The 24,556-nt window shown below is 41.2% G+C and overlaps 1 protein-coding gene across 4 annotated transcripts in view; it reads right to left on the reverse strand.

Annotated features, from left to right (window-relative positions):
- LOC110537698 (double C2-like domain-containing protein beta) overlaps positions 1 to 24,556 on the reverse strand; it is a 307,080-nt gene that overhangs the window by 251,600 nt on the left and 30,924 nt on the right. The window contains exon 1 of one of the 4 annotated variants that reach the window (XM_036937658.1): positions 1,364 to 1,470. The exons of the other annotated variants lie outside the window; for them this stretch is intronic. Coding sequence (XP_036793553.1) covers positions 1,364 to 1,408 — 45 coding nt within the window. The 5' untranslated portion in view covers positions 1,409 to 1,470. Of the gene's footprint in view, positions 1 to 1,363; positions 1,471 to 24,556 lie in introns of those variants that run through there. 4 annotated transcript variants of the gene reach the window in all.

Here is a 24,556-nt window from a genome sequence, read left to right on the forward strand (position 1 = left end):
GGGCCACTCAAGGACATTCAGAGACTTGTCCCGAAGCCAATCTTACATAGTCTTGGCTGTGTGCTTAGAGTTGTTGTCCTATTGGAAGGTGAACCTTCGCCTCAGTCTGAGGTTCTGAGTGCTCTGGACCAGGTTTCATCAAGGATCCCTGTACTTTGCTCCGTTTATCTTTCCCTTGATCCTGACTAGTCTCCCAGTCACTGCCTCAGAAAACCATCCACACAGCATGATGCTTCCACCACCATGCTTCACCGTAGGGATGGTGCCAGGTTTCCTCCGGACATGATGCTTGGCAATCAGGCCAACGAGTTCAATCTTGGTTTCATCAAACCAGAGAATATTGTTTCTCATGGTCTGAAAGTCCTTTAGGTGCCTTTTGGAAAACTCCAAGTGGACTGTCATGTGCCTTTTACTGAGGAATGGCTTCCATCTGGTCACTCTACCATACAGGCCTGATTGGTGGAGTGCTGCAGAGATGGTTGTCCTTCTTGAAGGTTCTTCCATCTCCACAGAGGAACTCTAGAGCTCTGTTAGAGTGACCATCATGTTCTTGGTAACCTCCCTAACCAAGGCCCTTCTCCCCCTTTTTGCTCAGTTTTGCCAGGCGGCCAGCTCTAGGCAGAGTCTTGGTGGTTCCAAGCTTCATCCATTTACGAATGATGATGGCCACTGTGTTCTTGGGGACCTTCAATGCTGCAGAAATGTTTTCGTACCCTTCCCCAGATCTGTGCCTCGACAGACTCCTGTCTCGGAGCTCTAGGGAGAATTCCTTCGACCTCATGGCTTGGATTTTGCTCTGACATGCACTGTCAGCTGTGGGACCTTATAGGACAGGTGTGTGCCTTTCCAAATCATGTCCAATCAAATGAATTAACCACAGGTAGACTCCAAACAAGTTGTAGAAACATCAAGGATGATCAATGGAAACAGGATGCACCCGAGCTCAATTTCGAGTCTCATAGCAAAGGGTCTGAATACGTATGTAAATAAGGGATTTCTGTAAAAAAATGTGTAAAAATTAGCACATAAAAAATGTCAAACTTGTTTTTGCTTCATCATTATAGGGTATTGTGTGTAGATTGATGAGCATTTTTTTTTTAAGTAATCCATTTTAGAATAAAGGCTGTAATGTAACAAATTGTGGAAAAAGTGAATGAGTACTTTCTGAATGTATTGTTTACTGTGGGTAGATGTAGATGCGAATTTCATAACAATCTGATTCCATAAAACACACATTTTACTCTTCAACTTAAGTTACATTTTTAAACTTCATCAAGAGTACAACAAGCCAAAGACCATTAAAAATATATATTTTTAAATTGAGTGAATTCTTTACACAATCTTAAGCTCCCCAAAAAGTTACTTTGCATGACGTCACACAATCCCAGTGTGCTTGGACTTCTTCCATCGCCAGGTGTAAGTCTGCTGTCTTTGGAGGCGAGGTGATCGGATGTGAGGATGGAGGGGGCGGGTGAGTAGGGTGGCCCTGGAAGGGGAGATTAATACATGGCGATTGGATCAGTGCTGAAAAGACGTGATAAAAACCAGGATGTCCTGGGAGAGAGGGCATGGGTTGATCAGATAGGAGGTACTTTGTTAGCCCAGCTCGGCTTGATGGTTCACATGTCCAAATGATACACATATAAGCAGAGATCCCGAGATGTATCTGGAGACTTCACAGGCCTGAGATAAGAAGAGCTCAGACAGAAGCCAGTCAGCGACCGACCAGCTTCACCGACTGTCCTACAGACACTCTTTTCAGAAAGCTTCAGTCATCGTATCTGCCCAGAATTTCAAAACCATATTAATCATATGAGGCAACTAAAAAGCATTTACATTGGAGAGGGAAAAATCCTTTCATCGTCCACATGTAAAAATAACAACATGAGATATGTGAAATACTGTGTCATTTCTTCATTAATTAGCCAATCTTTGACAACCCATTAGGCCTACTTCTCCAATAATCAAAACCACGAATGCTCTGTAAGTCCTTGAATTTAGACTAAAACAAACCTCCCATTACAAAAACACCATCTTGTATTAGAATTTAAAAAATCATGTTCATGAATGTGCTTGGAGTGAATGAGAACTAACCCTCAGAGTAAGACCAAACACCACTGCTTGCTAGCCTCTGGCCATGCTAGCACATAATTAGTCATATCTGGCCAGTGTTGGCGTTGTCTCCATTCTTCTCCTTTAATAAAAACATCACATGGGAGAAGCAGACAGAGAGAATGAGGCGCAGAGACGGTAAAAGCCTCCGGGCGGTGTCACAGTGGTCATTATACAGGTGTGCTAGCAACAGATAGCATCAGATGCTAGCAATGAGATGCTGTCCAGCTGCGCATCTCAATGTCATTCTCAGATAGTGGTAATGTTGGTATTATGCTAGGTAACCAGGTAACACTGCTTACCCTGCCACTCAAACGTCTAGGGGGCATTGTTATGCACTCTGTGCGTTACATTTTGCTGCTTGTAGTGATATATCAACATTATAATTTATCCCCAAATTCTTAACTACTGTACAACTTCAATTAAACGCAGTCTCAAACACAGTCAGAAGTTTACATACACCTTAGCCAGGATGAACCAGACTTGTAGAGGTCAAAATATTTGTATCTGGAATTTGTCTTTCAGCATCGGTAGAACACGCCTGACTCTCCTCCACCAGTCATACAAGGAGAATGGTCTAATGCTTCCCATCAAAAAGTGAGCTGGCCCAAGCAAGCACAGGTTACACCTGAATAATGATGACTTTCAGCGAGTTGTGAACGGCATTACCAACTATGCCGAGGATAATGCAATAGTATTACCAGGACGTCACCCAGGACACAAACATTTGGTGAAAAGCTGCTGCCATCCCATGTCACAAAAGCAGCGTTGTAGGGTCTCTACAAGGAATCGATGACAACACTTGGTATGTAAAGTATAAATAACATGTTTTGATTATTTAATTTACCTCAAACATGATAAGCACAGGTTTGATTGATCTCACATCATTTTTTTGTTATTTCCTGTTTTATAGCTTTAATCCTCTGGAGCCTGGTGTTGCTGTCGCCAAGGAGCGTTCGGACTCAGTCAGGACCAGGTTTCAGATGCTGCGCAATGCTGACATATTTCCTCCTGTAGATGGTCTGCCTGTACAAGCATCACCTGGACTGGACACAGCTAGACGAATGGATATTTTTGAAAAGATCATGCAGTTTTGCGACGAAGAGGCTATGGATATCACATGCCCTGCACCAAAGTCAGGAGTAGGACAGAAACAGGCTCTCCAAATATAGAATCTCTTGTTCATGTGTGGTTCAGACGGACCAGTTCATCACTGGGGGCAAGTTCCCAGTCATCAGCACTATCTGCAGTGCCTCTTTTCAAATTACTCTCTCCTAACACACGCCATACGTTGCTGCTACAAAAAAAAAGGTCTTCCTGCTGCTCAGCCCCTTCATCCCTGATTGCATGCATATACTTTGGTGCAGGGCATGTGATATCCATAGCCTCTTCGTAGCAAAACTACCTGGTCTTTTCAAAAAGATAAGTTTGTCCAGTCCAGGTGGAGCTGCCGCTTTCAACTAGTGGGAAACTAATCCGGACGCCTATAAGAAATCCTGCTATACCCTCAGACGAACCATCAAACAAGAAAAGTGTCAATACAGGATTAAGATTGAATCCTACTACACCGGCTCTGACATTCGTTGGATGTGACAGGGCTCGAAAACTATTACAGACCACAAAGGGAAACCTAGACCCGAGCTGCCCAGTGACGCGAGCCTACCAGACGAGCTAAATGCCTTTTATGCTCGCATTGAGGCAAGCAAAACTGAAGCATGCACAAGAGCACCAGCTGTTATGGATTACAGTGTGATAATGCTCTCGGTAGCTGATGTGAGCAATACCTTTAAAACCTCCCTTGGGTAGAGGGCAGTGTTTCGACGTCCGGATGAAAAGCGTGCCCAATATGCATATAATTGGTATATTTGGATAGAAGACACTCCAAAGACACTCTAAAGTTTCTAAAACTGTTAAAAATATGTCTGTGAGTATAACAGAACTCATATGGCAGGCGAAAATCTGAGAAAAATCCAACCTAGAAGTGGGAAATCTGAGGTTTGTAGTTTTTCAAGTGAATGCCTATCCAATATTCAGTGTAAATGGGATCAGATTGCACTTCCTAATGCTTCCACTAGATGTCAACAGTCTTTAGAAAGTTGTTTCAGGCTTCTATTGTGAAAGGGGAGAGAATAAGAACACTCACAGTAAGTGGCTCAGATGAAAGCCATGAGTTGTTTATCGCACGCAAGCTCCGTTCCCTTTCCTTTCTAATGACAACGGAATTGTCCGGTTGGGATATTACTGAAGATTTATGATAAAAACATCCTAAAGATTGATTATAAACATTGTTTGACATGTTTCTACAAACTTTAATGGCACATTTTTGACTTTTCATCTGGATTTAGTGCCCGTGCTTTGTGCATTTGGATTAGTGAACTAAACACACAAACAAAAAGGAGGTATTTGGAAATAAATATAGACTTTATCGAACAAAACAAACATTTATTGTGGAACTGGGATTCCTGGGAGTGCATTCCGATGAAGATCAAAGGAAAGTGCATATTTATAACACTATTTCTGACTTTTGTTGACTCCATAACATGGCTGGTATCTGTATGGCTTGTTTTGGTGGCCAAGCGCTGTACTCGGATTATCGCATGTTGTGCTTTCACCGTAAAGATTTTTTGAAATCTGACACACGGGTTGCATTAAGGAGAAGTTTATCTTAAATCCTATGTATAACACTTGAATTTTTCATCAACGTTTATGATGAGTACTTCTGTTATTAATGGATGTGGCTCTCCACAAAATCACTGGATGTTTTGGAGGCAAAACATTACTGAACGTAACGCGCCACTGTAAACTGAGATTTTTTGATATAAATATGAACTTTATCGAACAAAACATACATGTATAGTGTAACATGAAGTCCTATTAGTGCCATCTGATGAAGATCAAAGGTTAGTCTATATTTCTGCTTTCTGTGACTCCTCTCTTTGGCTGGAAAATGGCTGCATGATTTTTGTGACTAGACGCTGACCTAACATAATCGCATGGTATGCTTTCGCCGTAAAGCCTTTTTGAAAATCGGACACTGTGGTTTGATTAGCAAGAAGTGTATCTTTAAAATGGTGTATAATACTTGTATGTTTGAGGAATTTTAATTATGAGATTTCTGTTGTTTGAATTTGGCGCCCTACAATTTCACTGGACGTTGTTCAGGTGGGACGCTACCGTCCCACGTACCCTAGAGAGGTTAAACACGTCAACATTCACAAAGCCGCGGGGCCAGATGGATTACCAGGATGTGTACTCAAAGCATGCGCAGACCAACTGGCAAATGTCTTCACTGACATTTTCAACCTCACCCTGAATGAGTTTCTATTACCTACATGTTTTAAGCAGACCACCATAGTCCCTGTGCCCAAGGAAGCAAAGGTAACCTGCCTAAATGATTACCGCCCCGTAGCACTCATGTAGGTACCCATGAAGTGCTTTGAAAGGCTGGTCATGGCTCACATCAACAGCATCCTCCCGGAAACCCTAGACCCACTCCAATTTGCATAACGCCCCAACAGATCCACCAATGACACAATCTCAATCGTACTCCACAATGCCCTTTCCCACCTGGACAAAAGGAACACCTATGTTCATGTTGTTCATTGACTATAGTTCAGCATTCAACACCATAGTAAACACGGAGATCATCACTAAGCTAAGGACCCTGGGACTAAACACCACCCTCTGCAACTGGATCTTGGACTTCCTGACGGGCTGTCCCCCAGGTGGTAAAGGTTAGGCAACAACACGTCTGCCACGCTGATCCTCAGCACTGGGGCCCCTCAGGGGTGCGTGCTCAGTCCCCTCCTGTACTCCCTGTTCACCCACGACTGCATGGCCAAACACGACTCCAACAACATCATTAAGTTTGCTGATGACAAGTGGTAGGCCTGATCACTGACAACGATGAGACCGCCTATAGGGAGGAGGTCAGAGAACTGGAAGAGTGGTGCCAGGACAACAACCTCTCACTCAATGTGAGCAAGACAAAGGAGTTGATCGTGGACTACATCAACGGGGCTGTAGTGGAGCAGGTCGAGAGTTTCAAGTTCCTTGGTGTACACATCACTAACGATCTATCATGGTCCAAACACACAAAGACAGTCTTGAAGAGGGCACAAAAAAACTTTTTCCCCCTCAGGAGACTGAAAAGATTTGACATGGGTCCCCAGACCCTCAAAAAGATATTTAGCTGCAACATCGAGAGCATCCTGACTAGTTGCATCGCCTGGTATGGCAACTGCTCTGCATCTGACCGTAAGACACTACTGGGAGTAGTGCGTAAGGCCCAGTACATCACTGGGGCCAAGCTTCCTGAAATCCGTGACCTACATAATAGGAGGTGTCAGAGGAAAGCCCATAAAATTCTCAGAGACTCCAGTCACCCAAATCATAGACTGTTTTCTCTGCTACCGCACAGCAAGTGGTACAGGAGCGCCAAGTCTAGGACCAAAAGGCTCCTTAACAGCTTCTACCCCCAAGCCATAAGACTGCTGAACAATTCATCAAATGGCCACCAGACTATTACATTGATCCCTCCCTCGTTCATTTGTTTTGTACACTGCTGCTACTCAGTATTTATTATTTATGTATTGTCACCTGACCATTACCTACATGTACAAATTACTTCTAACCTGTACCCCCGAAAACACTGACTCGGTACCGGTACCCCCTGTATATAGCCTCGTTATTGTGTTATTTATTTTTTTTTTTTACTAAAGTTTAAATGTAAATATTTCCTTAACTCTTCTTGTACTGCACTGTTGGTTGAGGGCTTGTAAGTTTATTTGTCTGTTAATCCGTTTCTGATATTGCTACTATGCAAGTAACCATTTATAGCATTTCTTTCACATGACCCATCAACTTAGACAAGTGTGTCTGGGAAAGCGTCATCTAATATTTATAAAATATTTTCATCTGGACACTTTGTTTACATGGGATTTTTCCTTATTGTAAGCTACTAGTTTTACCATTTTTAGTCTTAATCTTTACTGCACTACTCACTGTTTAGCACATGACCTCACGTGTGAATCTTTAAATACAGTGGGGCAAAAAAGTATTTAGTCAGCCACCAATTGTGCAAGTTCTCCTACCTAAAAAGATGAGAGGCCTGTAATATTCATCATAGGTACACTTCAACTATGACGGACAAAATGAAATGAAAAAAATCCAGAAAATTACATTGTAGGATTTTTTATGAATTTATTTGCAAATTATGGTGGAAAATAAGTTGGTGGTGATTAAAGAGCTCAGCCATGCGCTCCGTGTTAGTAACAACCACATAATCAATGGTTGTTGGGCAGCTGTGAGGAGAAAGGTTCATTTTCCAGGTCTTTAACCATTTTCTAGAACTTCTTGGGGTTAGACCCACAGAGAGAGAGAGAGAGCGGCTCCTTAAAGTAACTAACTTTAGCCTTCCGGATAGCCTGAGTGCACTTATTTCTCATTTGCTTGAACGAGAGCCAATTAGCCTGCGTATGTGTGTGCCGAGCCTTTTGTCAAATGCAATTCTTGAGGACAAATAACTCTACAAGATCACGGTCAAACCAGGAAACTTGTTTTTCCTTTATGGGGGCACGTTTGTTAACAATACCACTGAAAAATATCAAAAAAGAAGGCCCAAGCGTCTTCAACAGAGGGGATCAAGCTGATTCTAGACCAATTTACAGAGGCCGGGTCATGAAGGAATGCTTACTAATTCAAGTTTTTTAGCACGCGTCTATGACAAATCAGGACAGGTCGTTTCACTGAGCAGCCATTACAAACACAGGCTGTAAAACAGTGATCACTAAGGTCATTACAGAAAACACCAGACTGATACCCATCAGGATTATTTGTGAGGATAACATTGAGGAGAGTAGCCTTTTCTGGGTGTTTGGAGTCATACCTTGTGGGATTGGTAATAATATGAGAAAGATTTAGGGAGTCCCATTTCTTTAGGACTTGGTCAGGTGGTTTAAGCATGTTCCAGTTTAGGTCACGTAGCAGGACAAATTCAGACTTGGTGTTAAGTGCCAGGCGAGAACTTAGGGCTGGTAGGCTACAGGCCGGTGCTGATGGTGGACGATAACACCCAGCAACAGTCAACAAAGAGCTATTTGAAAGCTTAATGCTTAAAAACAGCAAATCAAATTGTTTGCGGACAGACATGGTAGAGACAACAGAGCACTGAAGTGAAGGTGTTCCTTGGTAAAGATTGACAATCCACCCACGCAGAAAAATGTGATAACCAGAAAGGTTAACATCAGTGTTCCAACCACTCTTTCTTAACCACATCTCAGTAATGACCAACACATCTGGATTGGAGCTGTGAACCCACACATTCAATTTATCAATTTTAGGTAATAAGCTTCCAGTGTTAACGTGCAGAAAACCCATGCTTTTAAGAGGGCAGATATCAGTAAAGCAGAAATCAGAGCACAAGTCAGAATTGGGGCTAGCAACAGTAGATGGGCCAGGGTGTACATGCACATTTCCAGATATCATCATGTAATACAAATCAGGGAACGGCAGAGGACAGGGAGAGCTCTGTAGTGTTGATTTTTGTATGACATTTTATGTGCATCAGATGGTAACAAGATCATATTGTACCTGATGAAATTGCTGTGACATGAATACAAAGACGGCAAGAGGTGGTTAGAATAGGATGGGAGGCCAAGAGTCCGTGTCAGTAATTGAGTCAGAGTCGCGAATGTGGGAACAAACATTGTCTGTCCCACGGTGGGGGAAACAAGCAATTTTATAGTCAACAAATCAAGCAGGAGTCATGGGGCAAATAGCACAAGAAGAAGAAAAACGACTTGGGGCTAGCCATTGTAAATTCAAAGAGTCACTCGCCCCAACAAGATAACTTGAGAGAGTAGCTCTACAGTAGGTTATGAAAGTCAGATAAAATACATAAATAAAATAGTAGGCCTATTAAAGCGTTTGAGTAAGCTCACATAATAAGCTTTTGAACATGTTTACAGGTTACAAGCTATACAGAGGCAGCATACATAATGCAACAACTACTAACTTAAGAACAATATATACAGTACATGTCACACAAATTTACTTTGGGCACACACTCCATCCCATACGTCCAGAGATATGAGTCCAGTTGTTGATGGGCAGAGACAGAGATGAAGCTCTCTGCCACTGCTTGAGGGAGACTGCAAGTATTGTGTGACCTGTGTAGACAAGAGGACGGGCAGAAGTCCGGCTCCCTAGTAACATCCCTAGCAACCTATCAGATCACAGGTCACACAAGTCAGGGAGAGTTTGAGAGGCAGGTTTATGGTACCCCCTAGACACTCAAGCTCTGGTCGTGGGGGATGGGGAGTGGAGTGTGCAGCTCAGGGTTGTGAGGTGCTAGTAACAGTCACAAGCTTGGAATTCGTAACAGCAACATTGCTAGATGGCACTGATAAACACTTTGGCATTGCCTAGATCAGGGCTCTCCAACCCTGTTCCAGGAGAGCTATCCTCCTGCAGGTTTTCGCTCCAACCACAGTTGTAACCAACCCGATTCAGCTTATCAACCAGCTAATTCAAATCTAAATGTTGTCGAATGAACACCAGCCTCTTACAGAATTCCTTAAAAACACACATTACGATATTCTTTGAAAAAAACAACGAAAGTGTGAAACAGATACTGTACATGTTTGGGAAGCTTTTAAAGCTTACAAATGCAGAGTAATGATACAACAATCAGCTACTCTTAAGAAATTATAATGTATAAACAGAAAATGTATCAACTTGAAACAGGGCTCAAAACGCTTGGAAAATCTGACGAAAACCAAATATAAGCTGAATACTTTATTTAGTAATAAAGTAGAATATTCCCTGTACAGGTTGAAGCAGATGGTACGAATCAGGTGAGAAGCCAGAAAAACTGTTGGCCAGCCAAATTAAATCTAGAAAAACAACTCTGCAAGCTGATTACCAATCATAAATAAACAAACAATATATTTTGAGACTTATATCAATAACTTTATACATCACAGGGTTCTTTAGATATGCAGAAAGCAGAGGAATTCTCTGCTCTGATTTTTTTTTCAAAACTTCTGGCTATGAAGGTGAGAAGAGTGAAAGGCAGAACTTATTCTGATAATCTTAGACCTATTGCATGTCATCTGGAAGGCAAATTATTTGGATACTTCAGTGGCCTTATCCCTAGACGCAGAGAAAGCCTTTGATAGGGTAGGCTGGGACTACCTGCTTTACACTCTAAATAGATTGGATTTGGACGGGCTTTCAGAATATTATTATACTTGTATACCACGACCCCAAATCTATAGTAGTCAGTAACGGATTACGATCATCTCCATTTACGGTAGGGCGAGTCATGAAACAAGGTGACCGTCTCTCAGCTCTCCTATTTATTATAGCACTAGAAACATTAGCCGAAGCCATTAGGATGCATCAGTCATGGGAGTTACGGAGAATAAACTATTGCTTTATGCAGACAACATTACTATTAATGTCAAAACCCCAACTCTCCATATCGCCTTGACTTGACCTAGTAAATACATTTTCAGAGATATGGGGGTATAAAGTACATTGGACCAAATCTGAGGTAATGCCCCTATCAAAACATTGTCTGAGAAATGACTTCCTCAACTGGAGGTTTCAATGGGTCCCTAAAAACTTGAAGAACCTGGGGATCACTTTAAATCCTGGTCTAGAGAACATTATTTTTGAAAACCTTGACCCACTATTGAACAAAATTCAACTACAGTTTAAGAACTGGGATAAACTACAAATCTCATTATGGAGTAGGATGCAGGTTACAAAGAGGGTCATAGCTCCAAAACTGAATTACATCATTAGCATGTTACCACTGTCCACACCTGTCTGTTCTTTTAAATCCATAGACAAAATGATTACTCAGTTTATTTGGGCCGGTAAAAAGGCCAGGATGAAACTATCGAGATTACAGGCAAAGACTGAGAAAGGAGGATTAAAGCTCCCTAACATTCTGTCATTGCACCACACTATCACAAGGGGGAGTTAGAACGCTGTTCTATCGGTAGTCTAAACTGTGGCAATTAATGGAGGCGTTTTCAGTCTGAGAGTCTCTTTTCTGGCACTAGAGTCCTGCATCAGGCAACAACAAAATAAACTGTCGGTGGTCCTGGAGTTAAGAGAGAACATGGGTAAATACAAATGGAGGAATTTCACTTGACATGTGGACTGATGATTTTCAAAAAATAGGGACCGTGGGCTTTTGGTTTATCTCCATCTAAAAACATAAATAAATCATTATAAATAACAAACTGGCTTTATTTACAAATTAGTAAGAATGTCTCACCCCATGTTCAAGAATGGCCTCTTTCCTATTATTCAGATTACAACGGCTCACTTTCGGCTATTTGACACAAAATCATCTCCAAAATATCATTATTTTTTAAACAAGCCATAGAAAGATGGCTGCAATTTCAGTTTAATCCACCAGAAAAGACAGAAATAAGGAACTTGTCTTTCGGCCCTGCATTAAAGACCAAAATTGGTTTAAAAAAAATGGTGATAAATAAAAATATACAGGTGCATACAAGTTTCATTACAAGGACCAAAACATTTACAGCTGTGCCATATAGATTGTAAAATAGTTGAGAAGAGATTTTTTATGTACCGATTCCATTGCATATGATTTATGAATTGACACGCAATTGTCAATTTATAACTTACTACAGGCCTGAATTAAGGATTATATTGAAGATAAAAGACACCTTTTAATGAGTTCCGATCTGTTATCCCAACGATTATTATTATTACTACTGAATGATAGTGCATGTGGACTGATAAATCAGATTTTTATTTACAGTACTCTCGACCGGTCTTGTTGTACAGTGTCATATTTTCCTAACTGAAACCCTTAGTTAAATCGCTTTAGCCGTGATTGTAAAATGAATCCGCTGATGCATTGTGGTATTCGGGGAGAGTCACATCATTGACAATGAGTCAGGCGCCATTGGCGAAGAGTCAGACGGAGAATGACGCTTTGAAGAGGGTTGAGGAACGAGAAAGAGTCACAATCCATGCCAGGCACACCTGTGAGCTCTGGAACTCCACCTCCTATTTGTGAACTCTGCAAACAACATGTCCTTTGTGAAAACACCTGTCTAATTGTGGAAAAATCACCCTGATTAACTCTTTAGTCATCAGAGTTGACCTATTTGCCTATGGTTTTGCCCACACCTAGTGATCTGTTTAAACTAGATGAGCAAAAAATATTCAATTTTATTTGGAATGGCAAGCCAGACAAAATTAAAAGGGACTATTTATATACTGAATATGAATTTGGAGGGCAGAAATTGGAAATTACTTTATCAATTGGAACCTTTATCAAGTGGAAGGGGAAAAAGTAAGGAACTTGTCTGTCGGCCCTGCATTAAAGACTACAATTGGTTAAAGAAAATTGTGATAAATAAAAATAAACACCAGATTCATTTAAGGACCAAAAAAATTACAGCTGTGCCATATAGATTGCAAAATAGTTGAAGAGATTTTCAATGTACCGATTCCATGGCACTTGATTTATGAATTGACATGCAATTTTCCATTCTTCCTGAAAGCCCTAATATTAAAAACAGTCAAATGCATTCTCTCCATCGCCCACACACACACTTTAAACATTTGGATAATAAAGCATTTAAAGGCTGACATTGGTGGGTTTGAATACTTCTGACAGCCAAAATTCTAACTCCACCCATAACCTCTGGACATTTAAACATTCCCAGAAGGCATGGATTATTCTAACCTACTGCAGGCCCGAAAACTTATGGTTGCAAACAATGTTTCCATGATTGCTATTAGCAGGACAATAGACTCTTCAACTGTTACGAGAGGATAGCTCGGGATAGGTGTGAATTTAAAAAGAAATTAAGTACTCTAAAGTTAATTTCTAACTACAAACATCATGCAACCGCAAAATATTGGGTAAAGCGTATACTGTACAGTATTTCTTTATAAACATATTTATCCTTTTGTTAATAAAATTTTAAAAATACTCTTTCAAAATGCAGATGTTAATTTTAACTATCAGCAGGACAATAGACTCTTGCCAAGTTTAGGGACTTTAAATATATTAATGGATCCATAGGGAATTACTATGGGAATAAATATCACTGAATGACATAGCATGGGTCTTGATAAATCAATCAGATTTTTATTTGGAAATGTAAGGATTGTTTTGCTCTTCACAATCACAATTAAAAACGTTCAAATGCATTCATGAATGAAATCGCTTTAGCCAACGTTGTGGTTCATCTGATGAAGGTGCACCTGGGCCTATTTATATAATGAGTATGAATTCAGAGGGAAGAAATGATTAAATATTAAAGTATAAGACCTCTCACTAAAGGTGTCAGTCATACAAAAGTTATACTTAAATCCGAACTGGTTTTGCAGCACGCAAAGTTCTGTTTCTCTCAGACCAATCATTGGGTCATTGGGCTACAGAACAGTTCAAAACAAGGGAACACACATGGTTAATGTTCTGAAAAAAAAAAGAAGTCCACTCAAGTTTCTTCAACTGTCTTCTGACTGTGATTAGAGCGATGTTGGTGTTGTGCTGTGATGCTAGCAGATTCCAGATTGCCTTTGCCGATCGATTATCATCTTTAGCCATCAGTGAGTCGATGACTTGAATAGTCTTGCTGGAAATGAAATAACATGGTAGATGCTGTGTTTTTGTTTGATGGCCAATAATAAACAGTCAAATGCATTTGTGAATTCAATCACTTTATTGTTTTAATTATTTAAGGCTCCTTCCTCTTCTCTATGCTGGAGTTATTTTAAGAATAAAGTAGCCTAATGAAGGCAACAAATCGTTGCCTACTGGAACATCCAAAGTCATCCAATTGTTATAACAGGATTTGAAGCAATAGCCTACCCGCGTGTGGTCAACTACTTCAACACCGTTTGGCGCTGCTCTGAGACAAGCATGGGGACTGATATTGATAAATCAATGACATTTTTATTTTCACTGAATCTCAGTTTGGGTATTGGTTAGCCTACAATTAGGGTGTGGAATTGTTAGGACTATTTTGCTCTTCACTCGCAGTCACTTAGTAGCCTACTCCCGACCGGTCACGTTGTACATCACCAACTTCTGGAAGCCAGTTACCATGTTAACAAAACGTTCTTTCTTATTCTGCTATTTTCTTCTCACTAACTAAAAAAGGTACTGTAGTTGCCCAGATATTTCACACCTTTCCCTCAACTATACATGGCTCTTCCTACAACATCGGCCTCCATCCACAATAATCCTTGTTTAGTTTTACTGAATCAGGCGCAGTCTGTCAGATGTATGACTTGTTTTTTCTTGGAATAGAAACACCATAATATTAATCTAATTAATTAAGCTAGATTTCTTCAAATCAATCCCACATACTATGTTCTTACAAAAAAGGTTTTACATTTCTCTAGTACAGCCAATATTAAAAACAGTCTAACGCTTCTCAAAGATGCCCACTGGTGGTCAAACTAGCACTAACTAGCATTAATGGCAACAATGGCTGACTCTTAAATAACGTGCCATAGAATTCCGTGGCAGTCTGCAAGCTGTGCTGCAGTACGAAGCAACTTTTAAAGGAAGAACCATTGCACATTCAATAGCTTTTTTTAATTCATTCTTTATATATTTTATTTTAGCATTTTCCAATTAAGAACATTCAAAACAAAAGTGAAAAGATATTAGACAACAATAGGACAAAGTGACAGTAACAGACGAGCGTAAAAAAATAAAAATAATAATTATATATCCAAACATACAATAAATAAGTCATAATATTGGATGATATGGTCACCTGCCGTAAACTACATAACGTGTGAAACATTATATAAGGATTATATATAGATTCAATCAATGTGATGTGAGGGGAGATTCTCCATATAGTCAATAAAAGGTTGCCAAATTCTGTAAAATGTCTCACTTATTCCTCAAGCAGTAAGTGACTTTCTCCAGTGGGATACAACTATTAACTGATAGCCACATTGCAACTGGCAGGGAGGAATCCGATTTCCATTTCAAGGCAATACATTTCTTGGAAATCGCTAGCAATATTTCTGTTAGCTTTATAGTATGGCTTTGCCTAAGATTGGAGTTAGTAAAGTTACCCAGTAGAGAGACCTCCGGGCCTAAAGGGAATGCAACCCCGTGAATTGAGGATATGGTATCGCATACCCCCTGCCAGAAACCGTGTAGTTTTGAACACTGCCAAGTGAAATGGAGGAATGTTCCTTCATCTGAGCCACATCTAAAACATAGGAAGGAGATATCAGGTTTGAACTTGTGCGGTCTAGATGGGGTGATATAGAGCTGATGGAGGAAATTAAACTGGATCAGTCTGTATCTGGAGTTCAATGTGGATGTAACACCATCCGTGCATAGGTCACTCCATAGACCCTCATCAAGATCAATACCCAGATCTTTTCCCCATCTAAGTCGGGGTTTATCTAGCTCAGGCTGTGTTAGTCCTGACATAAGAGCACCGTAAACACGGGAAATGGTCTTTGAACAGTGGTTGGTCTGCATGGCAGAGTTGTTCAATGGGTGACATTTTAGTTAAGTTCCATTGTCCCTTGAGAATCACCCTAATAAAGTTTTGCAGTTGTAGGTAGCTAAAGAAGTCCCTGTTAGGCAAGTGGTATTTCTGTTTTATTTCTTTAATTATGAAACCAGTCTGATCTGGGTTGACCAACAGGAGAAGACATGACTCCAGTCTCTTAGATAACAGATTGTAAACTGGTCACCAAGATGCTAAGGAGAGAGATTGGTCTATAGGAGACGCACTTTAGCAGGTTTTTCCCTTTCTTGTGGATTACAGTAATCACTGCTTGAGAGAAAGACTCTGAAAGTAGTCTTCCCCGGCTTTTTTAAGTACCTCCATAAGGTAGGGGACCAACAGCTCCCTAAATTCTTTATAGAACTCTGGAGGGAAGTCATCCTCCCCAGGAGATTTATTAGAAGGTAAGGATTTAATGGCCTCCAACAGTTCAGGAAGTGAGAAGTGTTCAATCAGGCGCTCTCTGTCTTCCTCTGACAGGCATGGGAGGTTGAGAGAGGAGAGAAAGGAGTTGATCTCTGATAGATCATCGCTTGATTGGGAAGTGTAGAGGTCCTCGTGGTATTTCTTAAACGTATCATTAATTTTAGTAGGGTCGAAAGATCTCATTAGTAAGAGTCGCTATAGCATTATTTGTCCTCTGCTTTCAGTTGCCATGGCAATACTTTGTGAGCTTTCTCTCCAAGCTCGTAATAATGCTGTTTTGATTTAGTGATGGCCCTCTCAGCTTGATATGTGTTCAAAATTTTATATTTCAGTTTTTTTATTTACCAAAAGCCTGTATAGATCTTTAGTCGGGCCTCTTTGGTAGGTTCTCTCTAGCTCAGAGATTTCAGATTCAAGGCCATTCAGTTCCGCACCGTGTTTTCTCTTCAACCCTTAAGTATAGGAAATGATCTGTCCCCTCAGATAGGCTTTCAATGTGTCCCAAAGAATGAAACTGACAAACAAACCCTCCGCTCCTAACAAAGTAAAAATATTGATCTGCTCTTTGATGAATGCACAAAATTCAGGTTGCTTTAGGAGTGTAGAATTTAGTCTCCGTCTATATGCTCCATTTACCTTGGTAGGAATGGAGATTGATAATACCAGAGGAGAATGGTCACTAAGCAATCTGGGGAGATACTTGATATCTAACACTCTATGAAACAGTTGGGTCGATAGTAAAAAGTTACCTATGCGTGTGTGTTGTGTGGGTGTGAATAAAAAGAGTAGTCCTTATCCTGTGGGTGCAACTGTCTCCAGATGTCTAGTAAATTGAGATCTTTCATGAATGACATGGTGAGCTTGCCGGCTTTGGTAAAAAGTGAGGGTTTATCAGAGGACCCATCAAGAACTGTATCTAAACAAAAATGTACATTTCTTCCAACCAGTAGCCATCCTGGTGGTGCATGAGGAAGACATTCTGAATAAACATATGGTCATCGAAGTTAGGAGCATAATTATTCAATAGGGTCGAAGACTCCGAAAACATATGCCGCTGCACCAAAACAAACCTGCCCAAGGGATCAGAGATGGTGTAGAATGGGATGTGTCTACTTATCAAAATTGCAGTTCCTCTTGCTTTGGAGTTAAAAGAGGACGCAAAAACTTGTCCTACCATTCCCTCTTCAATTTCTTGCGTTCACTGGCTGTAAGATGTGTTTCTTGTAAAAACACAATGTCAGCCTTTAATTTCTTATGGTATGTATAGACTCTTTCCTTTTAAATCGGGCTGTTAAGACCTTTTACGCTGAATGTGACATATTTTAGTGGATTAAGCGTAGGTTGGGTTTCAAATATGTAACCGAATGGAAATCTCTCATATGTAAATAGTCAGGAAATGTTTCAACTTTAGTTTGAACACAGAAGTGACCTATGTGTCTCTTTAGGAAGGAAACAACAATAAACAGAAAAATTTAAAAATAAAACAGAAACCCCACCCACCTCAATTGTCAGACTAAAACAACAATCAAACATGAATACACTTGCAGAGATACGTTGTCGTCTTACTAGCTAAACCTTGGCGTAAACTAAAACCTGCGAGCTCTCTAAGTTAAAAACAAACATTGTGAATAGACATTTATGGCTGAATATCTACTGCCCACAGTAAGGGCTGCTTGAGTCTCTTTTCAGGAGAGGAGAAACATAAATGGGGGGGGGGCAGTGGATATTGACATATAGCCCACTAATTTGCATCGCCCAGTGGATGGTGGGATGGTGGTGAGGGTAGGCAACAACATCTCCTCCCCGCTGATCCTCAACACTGGGGCCCCACAAGGGTGCGTTCTGAGCCCTCTCCTGTACTCCCTGTTCACCCACGACTGCGTGGCCACGCACGCCTCCAACTCAATCATCAAGTTTGCGGACGACACAACAGTGGTAGGCTTGATTACCAACAACGACGAGACGGCCTACAGGGAGGAGGTGAGGGCCCTCGGAGTGTGGTGTCAGGAAAATAACCTCACACTCAACGTCAACAAAACTAAGGAGATGATTGTGGACTTCAGGAAACAGCAGAGGGCACACCCCCCTATCCACATCGATGGAACAGTAGTGGAGAGGGTAGCAAGTTTTAAGTTCCTCGGCATACACATCACAGACAAACTGAATTGGTCCACCCACACAGACAGCATTGTGAAGAAGGCGCAGCAGCGCCTCTTCAACCTCAGGAGGCTGAAGAAATTTGGCTTGTCACCAAAAGCACTCACAAACTTCTACAGATGCACAATCGAGAGCATCCTGGCGGGCTGTATCACCGCCTGGTACGGCAACTGCTCCGCCCTCAACCGTAAGGCTCTCCAGAGGGTAGTGAGGTCTGCACAACGCATCACCGGGGGCAAACTACCTGCCCTCCAGGACACCTACACCACCCGATGTCACAGGAAGGCCATAAAGATCATCAAGGACATCAACCACCCGAGCCACTGCCTGTTCACCCCGCTATCATCCAGAAGGCGAGGTCAGTACAGGTGCATCAAAGCTGGGACCGAGAGACTGAAAAACAGCTTCTATCTCAAGGCCATCAGACTGTTAAACAGCCACCACTAACATTGAGTGGCTGCTGCCAACACACTGACACTGACTCAACTCCAGCCACTTTAATAATGGGAATTGATGGGAAATGATGTAAATATATCACTAGCCACTTTAAACAATGCTACCTTATATAATGTTACTTACCCTACATTATTCATCTCATATGCATACGTATATACTGTACTCTATATCATCGACTGTATCCTTATGTAATACATGTATCACTAGCCACTTTAACTATGCCACTTTGTTTACATACTCATCTCATATGTATATACTGTACTCGATACCATCTACTGTATCTTGACTATGCTGCTCTGTACCATCACTCATTCATATATCCTTATGTACATATTCGTTATCCCCTCACACTGTGTACAAGACAGTAGTGTTGGAATTGTTAGTTAGATTACTTGTTGGTTATTACTGCATTGTCGGAACTAGAAGCACAAGCATTTCGCTACACTCGCATTAACATCTGCTAACCATGTGTATGTGACAAATAAAATTTGATTTGATTTTGATATTGACTAAACCAAAATATATTCTCCTGTAATTGCAATAGAACTCACCCCGGGGAAAAAAACGGTTAGTTGAAAATGTACAAATCAATTATAGCAACCGGATAGCGGCGTAAACGGATCCAAATTCCAAGAAGATATCAGCAGTTCAGTCCCAGGACAGCCCGGATAAGAGAAAACAAACAAACTGTATTTTATCCCCCAGAGAGACCATCCTAGTTCAGATGCGGTTCAGAAAAGTGAACACTTCTCCCGGTGTGTTGAAGAGATGGCTTCGACCTCTGTACTGAACTTTCATCCACGCAGGGATGTTCTTCTCCCTCAGTGCTTTGGCGGCAGGTCTGAACTGCTTGCGACATCTGGCGAGATCCGCGCTTGCCATCGATGGTGATGTCCCCTTTGGCTCTTGTGAGTTGCAGTATATTCTCTCTGTCCTGGAAACGGAGGAACCTGATCAGGACGGCCCGTGGGGGCTCATCTGGCCGGGGTTTCGGCGCTAACGTTCTGTGGGCGCGTTCGATTTGTTGAAGTTGATTATGCCTAGGACATCCGGGATCCATTGAGTGAAGAAACGGAGCGGGTCACGGCCCTCGCTGTCCTCTTTCAATCCCACCACACGGATATTACTACGTCTGCTCTGGTTCTCCATCTGGTCTACCTTGTTTTTGAGGTAGGCATTGTCCTTCTGCAGTTGTATCAGAACCTGGTCATGTTGAGTGATGGTATCTTCAACTGTGCTAATGCATAACTCAGCCTGTCATTCTCAAAAATAGATAATTTATGGAGGATTTCAGGTCGTCAATGGAGGAATGGAGTTCAGCCGATTTCTTGTAAATTTTCAGAGAAAGACTTTTGTTACCATACTGAATTTCCCGGAGGAGAGTAGCCAGCATGTCGGCAGGCTCGCAAGAGGCTGTCTTGGGAATCAACAACATTTTGGTCGTCCTTCTTGCCTCTCGGTCGAAGGTCCATGGCTCTTTGGGAAGGTAAGTACTTGACAATGTATCAGCCAATGTTAGAATATTGTTTCAACATTGTTATTTAGGTAATAATGGAATAACTTTGAAGAGTTCAGTTTGTCAACGTCTGCTCAGCTCCGCGGCATCACGTGCTCTATTCAATAGCTTTTCTGACATCTGGGGACATTTTCTCTCAGAGATAGACATTTAAAAAACTATATGTAATGGCCTGATAGACTACAGATATAAACTCAGGACCTTGTCTTTTAAAGATAATTCGTAAAAATCCAAATAACTTCACAGATCTTCATTGTAAAGGGGTTAAACACTGTTTCCCAAGCTTGTTCAATGAACCATAAACAATTAATGAACATGCACCTGTGGAACGGTAGTTAAGACACTAACATCTTACAGACGGTAGGCAATTAAGGTCACAGTTATGAAAACTTAGGACACTAAAGAGGCCTTTCTTATGACTCTGAAAAACACCAAAAGAAAGATGCCCAGGGTCCCTGCTCATCTGCGTGAATGTGCCTTAGGCATGCTGCAAGGAGGCATGAGGACTGCAGATGTGGCAAGGGCAATACATTGCAATGTCCGTACTGTGAGACACCTAAGACAGTCCCTTCTGCAGCAAAGCACCCCCACAACATGATGCTGCCACCCCCATGCTTCACGGTTGGAATGGTGTTCTTCAGCTTGCAAGCATCCCATTTTTCCTCCAAACATAACGATGGTCATTATGGCCAAACAGTTCTATTTTTGTTTCATCAGAACAGAGGACATTTTTCCAAAAAGTACGATCTTTGTCCCCATGTGCAGTTGCAAACCATAGTCTGGCTTTTTTATGGCGGTTTTGGAGCAGTGGCTTCCACCTTGCTGAGTGGCCTTTCAGGTGGTGTCAATATAGGGCTCATTTTAATGTGGATATATTTACCGGTTTCCTCCAGTATATTCACAAGGTCCTTTGCTGTTGTTCTGGGATTGATTTTAACTTTTCGCACAAAAGTACGTTCATCTCTAGGAGACAGAATGCGTCTCCTTCCTGAGCGGTATGACCGCTGCGTGGTCCCATGGTGTTTATACTTGCGTACTATTGTTTGTACAGATGAACATGGTAATGTGAGGCGTTTAGAAATTGCTCCCAGACTTGGAGGTCTACAATTTTTTTTCTGAGGTCTTGATTTTCCCATGTCAAGCAAAGAGGCACTGAGTTTGAAGGTAGGCCTTGAAATACATCCACAGGTACACCTCCAATTGACTCAAAGTATGTCAAATTAGCCTATCAGAAGCTTCGAAAGCCATGAAATAATTTTCTGGAATTTTCCAAGCTGTTTAAAGGCACATTCAACTCAGTGTATGTAAACTTCTGACCCATTGGAATTGTGATACAATGAATTATAAGTGAAATAATAATAATCTGTAAACAATTGTTGGAAAAATTGCTTGTGTCATGCACAAAGTAGATGTCGTAACCGACTTGCCAAAACTAGTTTGTCAACAACAAATTTGTGGAGTGGTTGAAAAAAAAATGTTTTAATGACTCGAACCTAAGTGTATGTAAACTTCCGACTTCAACTGTACATATATAAACAACAAAGTAGTTTTCATTTCAAGCTAAAGTGTACTGTTAGTTAGCTAGCTAGCTAATGTTGGCTGGCTGGCTCGCGAGCTAACGTTATGTGTATGATCTTATTACTCATAGTTCAGCGCCATTTGCTTGCCTAGTTATAGCCTAATGTTAGCTAGCTAACATTGAACCTGGTTTGTTAGTTACCTGCAGATTCATGCAGGGTAGTAACGTAATGAGTTTGGATTATGGTTCATTCTTTAGCTAGCTACATGTCTTAACAAAAGACTCCACTATGCAAGTAACCATTTTGGGTGCGATCATAAATTCAGTCTGGCCATCTACTCCGATTTCAGAGCACTCTAGTCTGAGTGTGCCAGAGCGCAGAATAACTGATGAATTTACGAATGCTCAACACTCGTTGAATATGGCCGGTGTCAATAAACATTGGCAAAAAAACATAATTAAATTGTTGCCAGCAGCACAGTTACAGTCACCAACACTCGATAACATGAAAACAGCCTAACCAGCTCTTCTAAGGCGAGTAAAATGGTCAGAGTGGGGTGGTAGCAAGCTGGCCAATGTTAGCTTGGGTGCTTGACTGCCGTTATGAGGTCAGAACGCTCAGATCAACCCTACTCATAGGCCAGTCTGCGCACTGAACGCTCCGAGAGTGAAACACTCTTTACAAAACGGACAATCTGACAGTACAGTAACCAACACGCTGGATAACATAAAAACAGCCTAACCAGCTCTACTAGGGCGAGCAATGTTCAGTAAGCCATTCTTTGTGTCTGGAAGTAGCTAGAAAGTTAGCCAGTTAACAGCAGTCAAGCACCCAAGCTGTTAGTACAGAATGCTCGGATCAACCTTTAAAGAGATGGGTCAGGCTAAAGCTTAAGAGGGTGTGAACGATGCTGAATGGTTGTAGACAAAGAAGAGCTCTCCAGTTGGTACCAAAACATTCAAAGTTTATCAACTTTCAAAGCAGAATTACCTTCCCATTGTTCCTCAAATGTAGTGTATGATACCATTGTCTTCTTTTAGCCAATGTAATTATTATTATTTATTTTTTTATCGAATTTTGCTACATAAGACTGAATGAAGGTAGTCGGTCACAAATGATCTCATCAATAAGCATGTTATCAACCAGAAACAGCACAGCAATGATCATTTTAAGGATAATTTTCCAGAAAGAACACACGTACAGTGGTGAGTTCGACCGAGTGAGCATGAGATGAGCCTAAAAACCGATAAGCATTTGACCTGTCCCTTAGAGATAAGGTAAGCATATATATACACACACACACACGTGAGTGAGTGAGTGAGTGAGAAGAGTTGAGAAAATAGAACTGGGGTAAACTAAACTCAGGAGGGGCGCCTCCACAGAGGCATGTCAGCCCGAGCCCAAATCCGACTGAAGACAGCCATTTTGAGTAAGCACCTCCATCATCTGAGGAAGGCCGATAAGGTGCCCTGTCAAACACTGCCTTTCAGTGACTATCTGCTGGAGCAGATTCACAGCGGAGGGAAATGAAAAATGAAGACTGCCTTTCGACGCACAGTGTGTGGTTCAAAAACATTTGCACATTTTTACATAAACGTCTTTATGGTACAGTGCCCTCTCTCAATCCTCAATCCTGCACAGCCATGGAATTATTCATGTGCTCATGTGATTTCTCCGCTAAAACTCACCCTGTCCTCCTTTTACCTCCACCTCCCCTGTTACAGTCCAGACTACCTAGTGATCCATACATCTGGAGGAAAAGAAACTTGAAGAAACAGGCGGCCTACCTGAAACCAAGAAGTTATGTGCTGTAAGGTAATAATTGTGGGTCATCAATTTAGAGGCGCCATCTAAATCAGCTTTTTGGGGGAACTACTGGGATATGGCTTTCCATGAGGGGTAAGTGGCAAATTACTTGAATAATCTGGATATAGGCCTACATAATATGGAGGTAATAATATTATGGTAATATTAAGTGCTTCAGATGTTTAATTATTCCCCACACATGAAACAAACTCCTCGTTGAGAGAGGCCAATTAAAATAATCCTATAGTATAGTGAGTGAATATGGTCCATTGACTGCTGTTACTGTGCTTCACAAAAAGGTGTTTGGCTTGAATTACCAATATAAAAGCTGAAATAATGCACATCCATTTTGTCTATGGCCAGGTATCAAGATCCTGATCCATGATTGATATACAGTGAGGGAAAAAAGCATTTGATCCCTTGCTGATTTTGTACATTTGCCCACTGACAAAGAGGAGAGGGACAAAATCCCTCCTGAGATGTGTGCAAACCTGGTGGCCAACTACAAGAAACATCTGACCTCTGTGATTGCCAACAAGGGTTTTGCCACCAAGTACTAAGTCATGTTTTGCAGAGGGGTCAAGTACTTATTTCCCTCATTAAAATGCAAATCAATTTCTAACATTTTTGACATGCATTTTTCTGGATTTCTTTGTTGTTATTCTGTCTCTCACTGTTCCAATAAACCTACCATTAAAATGATAGACTGATCATTTCTTTGTCAGTGGGCAAACGTACAAAATCAGCAGGGGATCAAATACTTTTTTCCCCTCGCTGTATGTAGGTGGAGAGAATGACAGGATTAAACGGGAGAACACCTTTGATATATGGGAGGGCATACGCCAGAGACTAGACTGATCTGGATGTCAGTCATACTGTATCACACTCTACGGGGATGTTCCTAGATCCTTAAGGTTTGAAAAGCTACTGGAATTGAATGCAAATGTTTAACCACTTTGGGAAATCCTGCTCCTCTTTTGTGCTAAGTAGATAGTGATATCTTATTAGCATTA

This window comes from Oncorhynchus mykiss, chromosome 12, assembly GCF_013265735.2.
Source record: "Oncorhynchus mykiss isolate Arlee chromosome 12, USDA_OmykA_1.1, whole genome shotgun sequence".
In the NCBI taxonomy this organism is placed as follows: domain Eukaryota; kingdom Metazoa; phylum Chordata; class Actinopteri; order Salmoniformes; family Salmonidae; genus Oncorhynchus; species Oncorhynchus mykiss.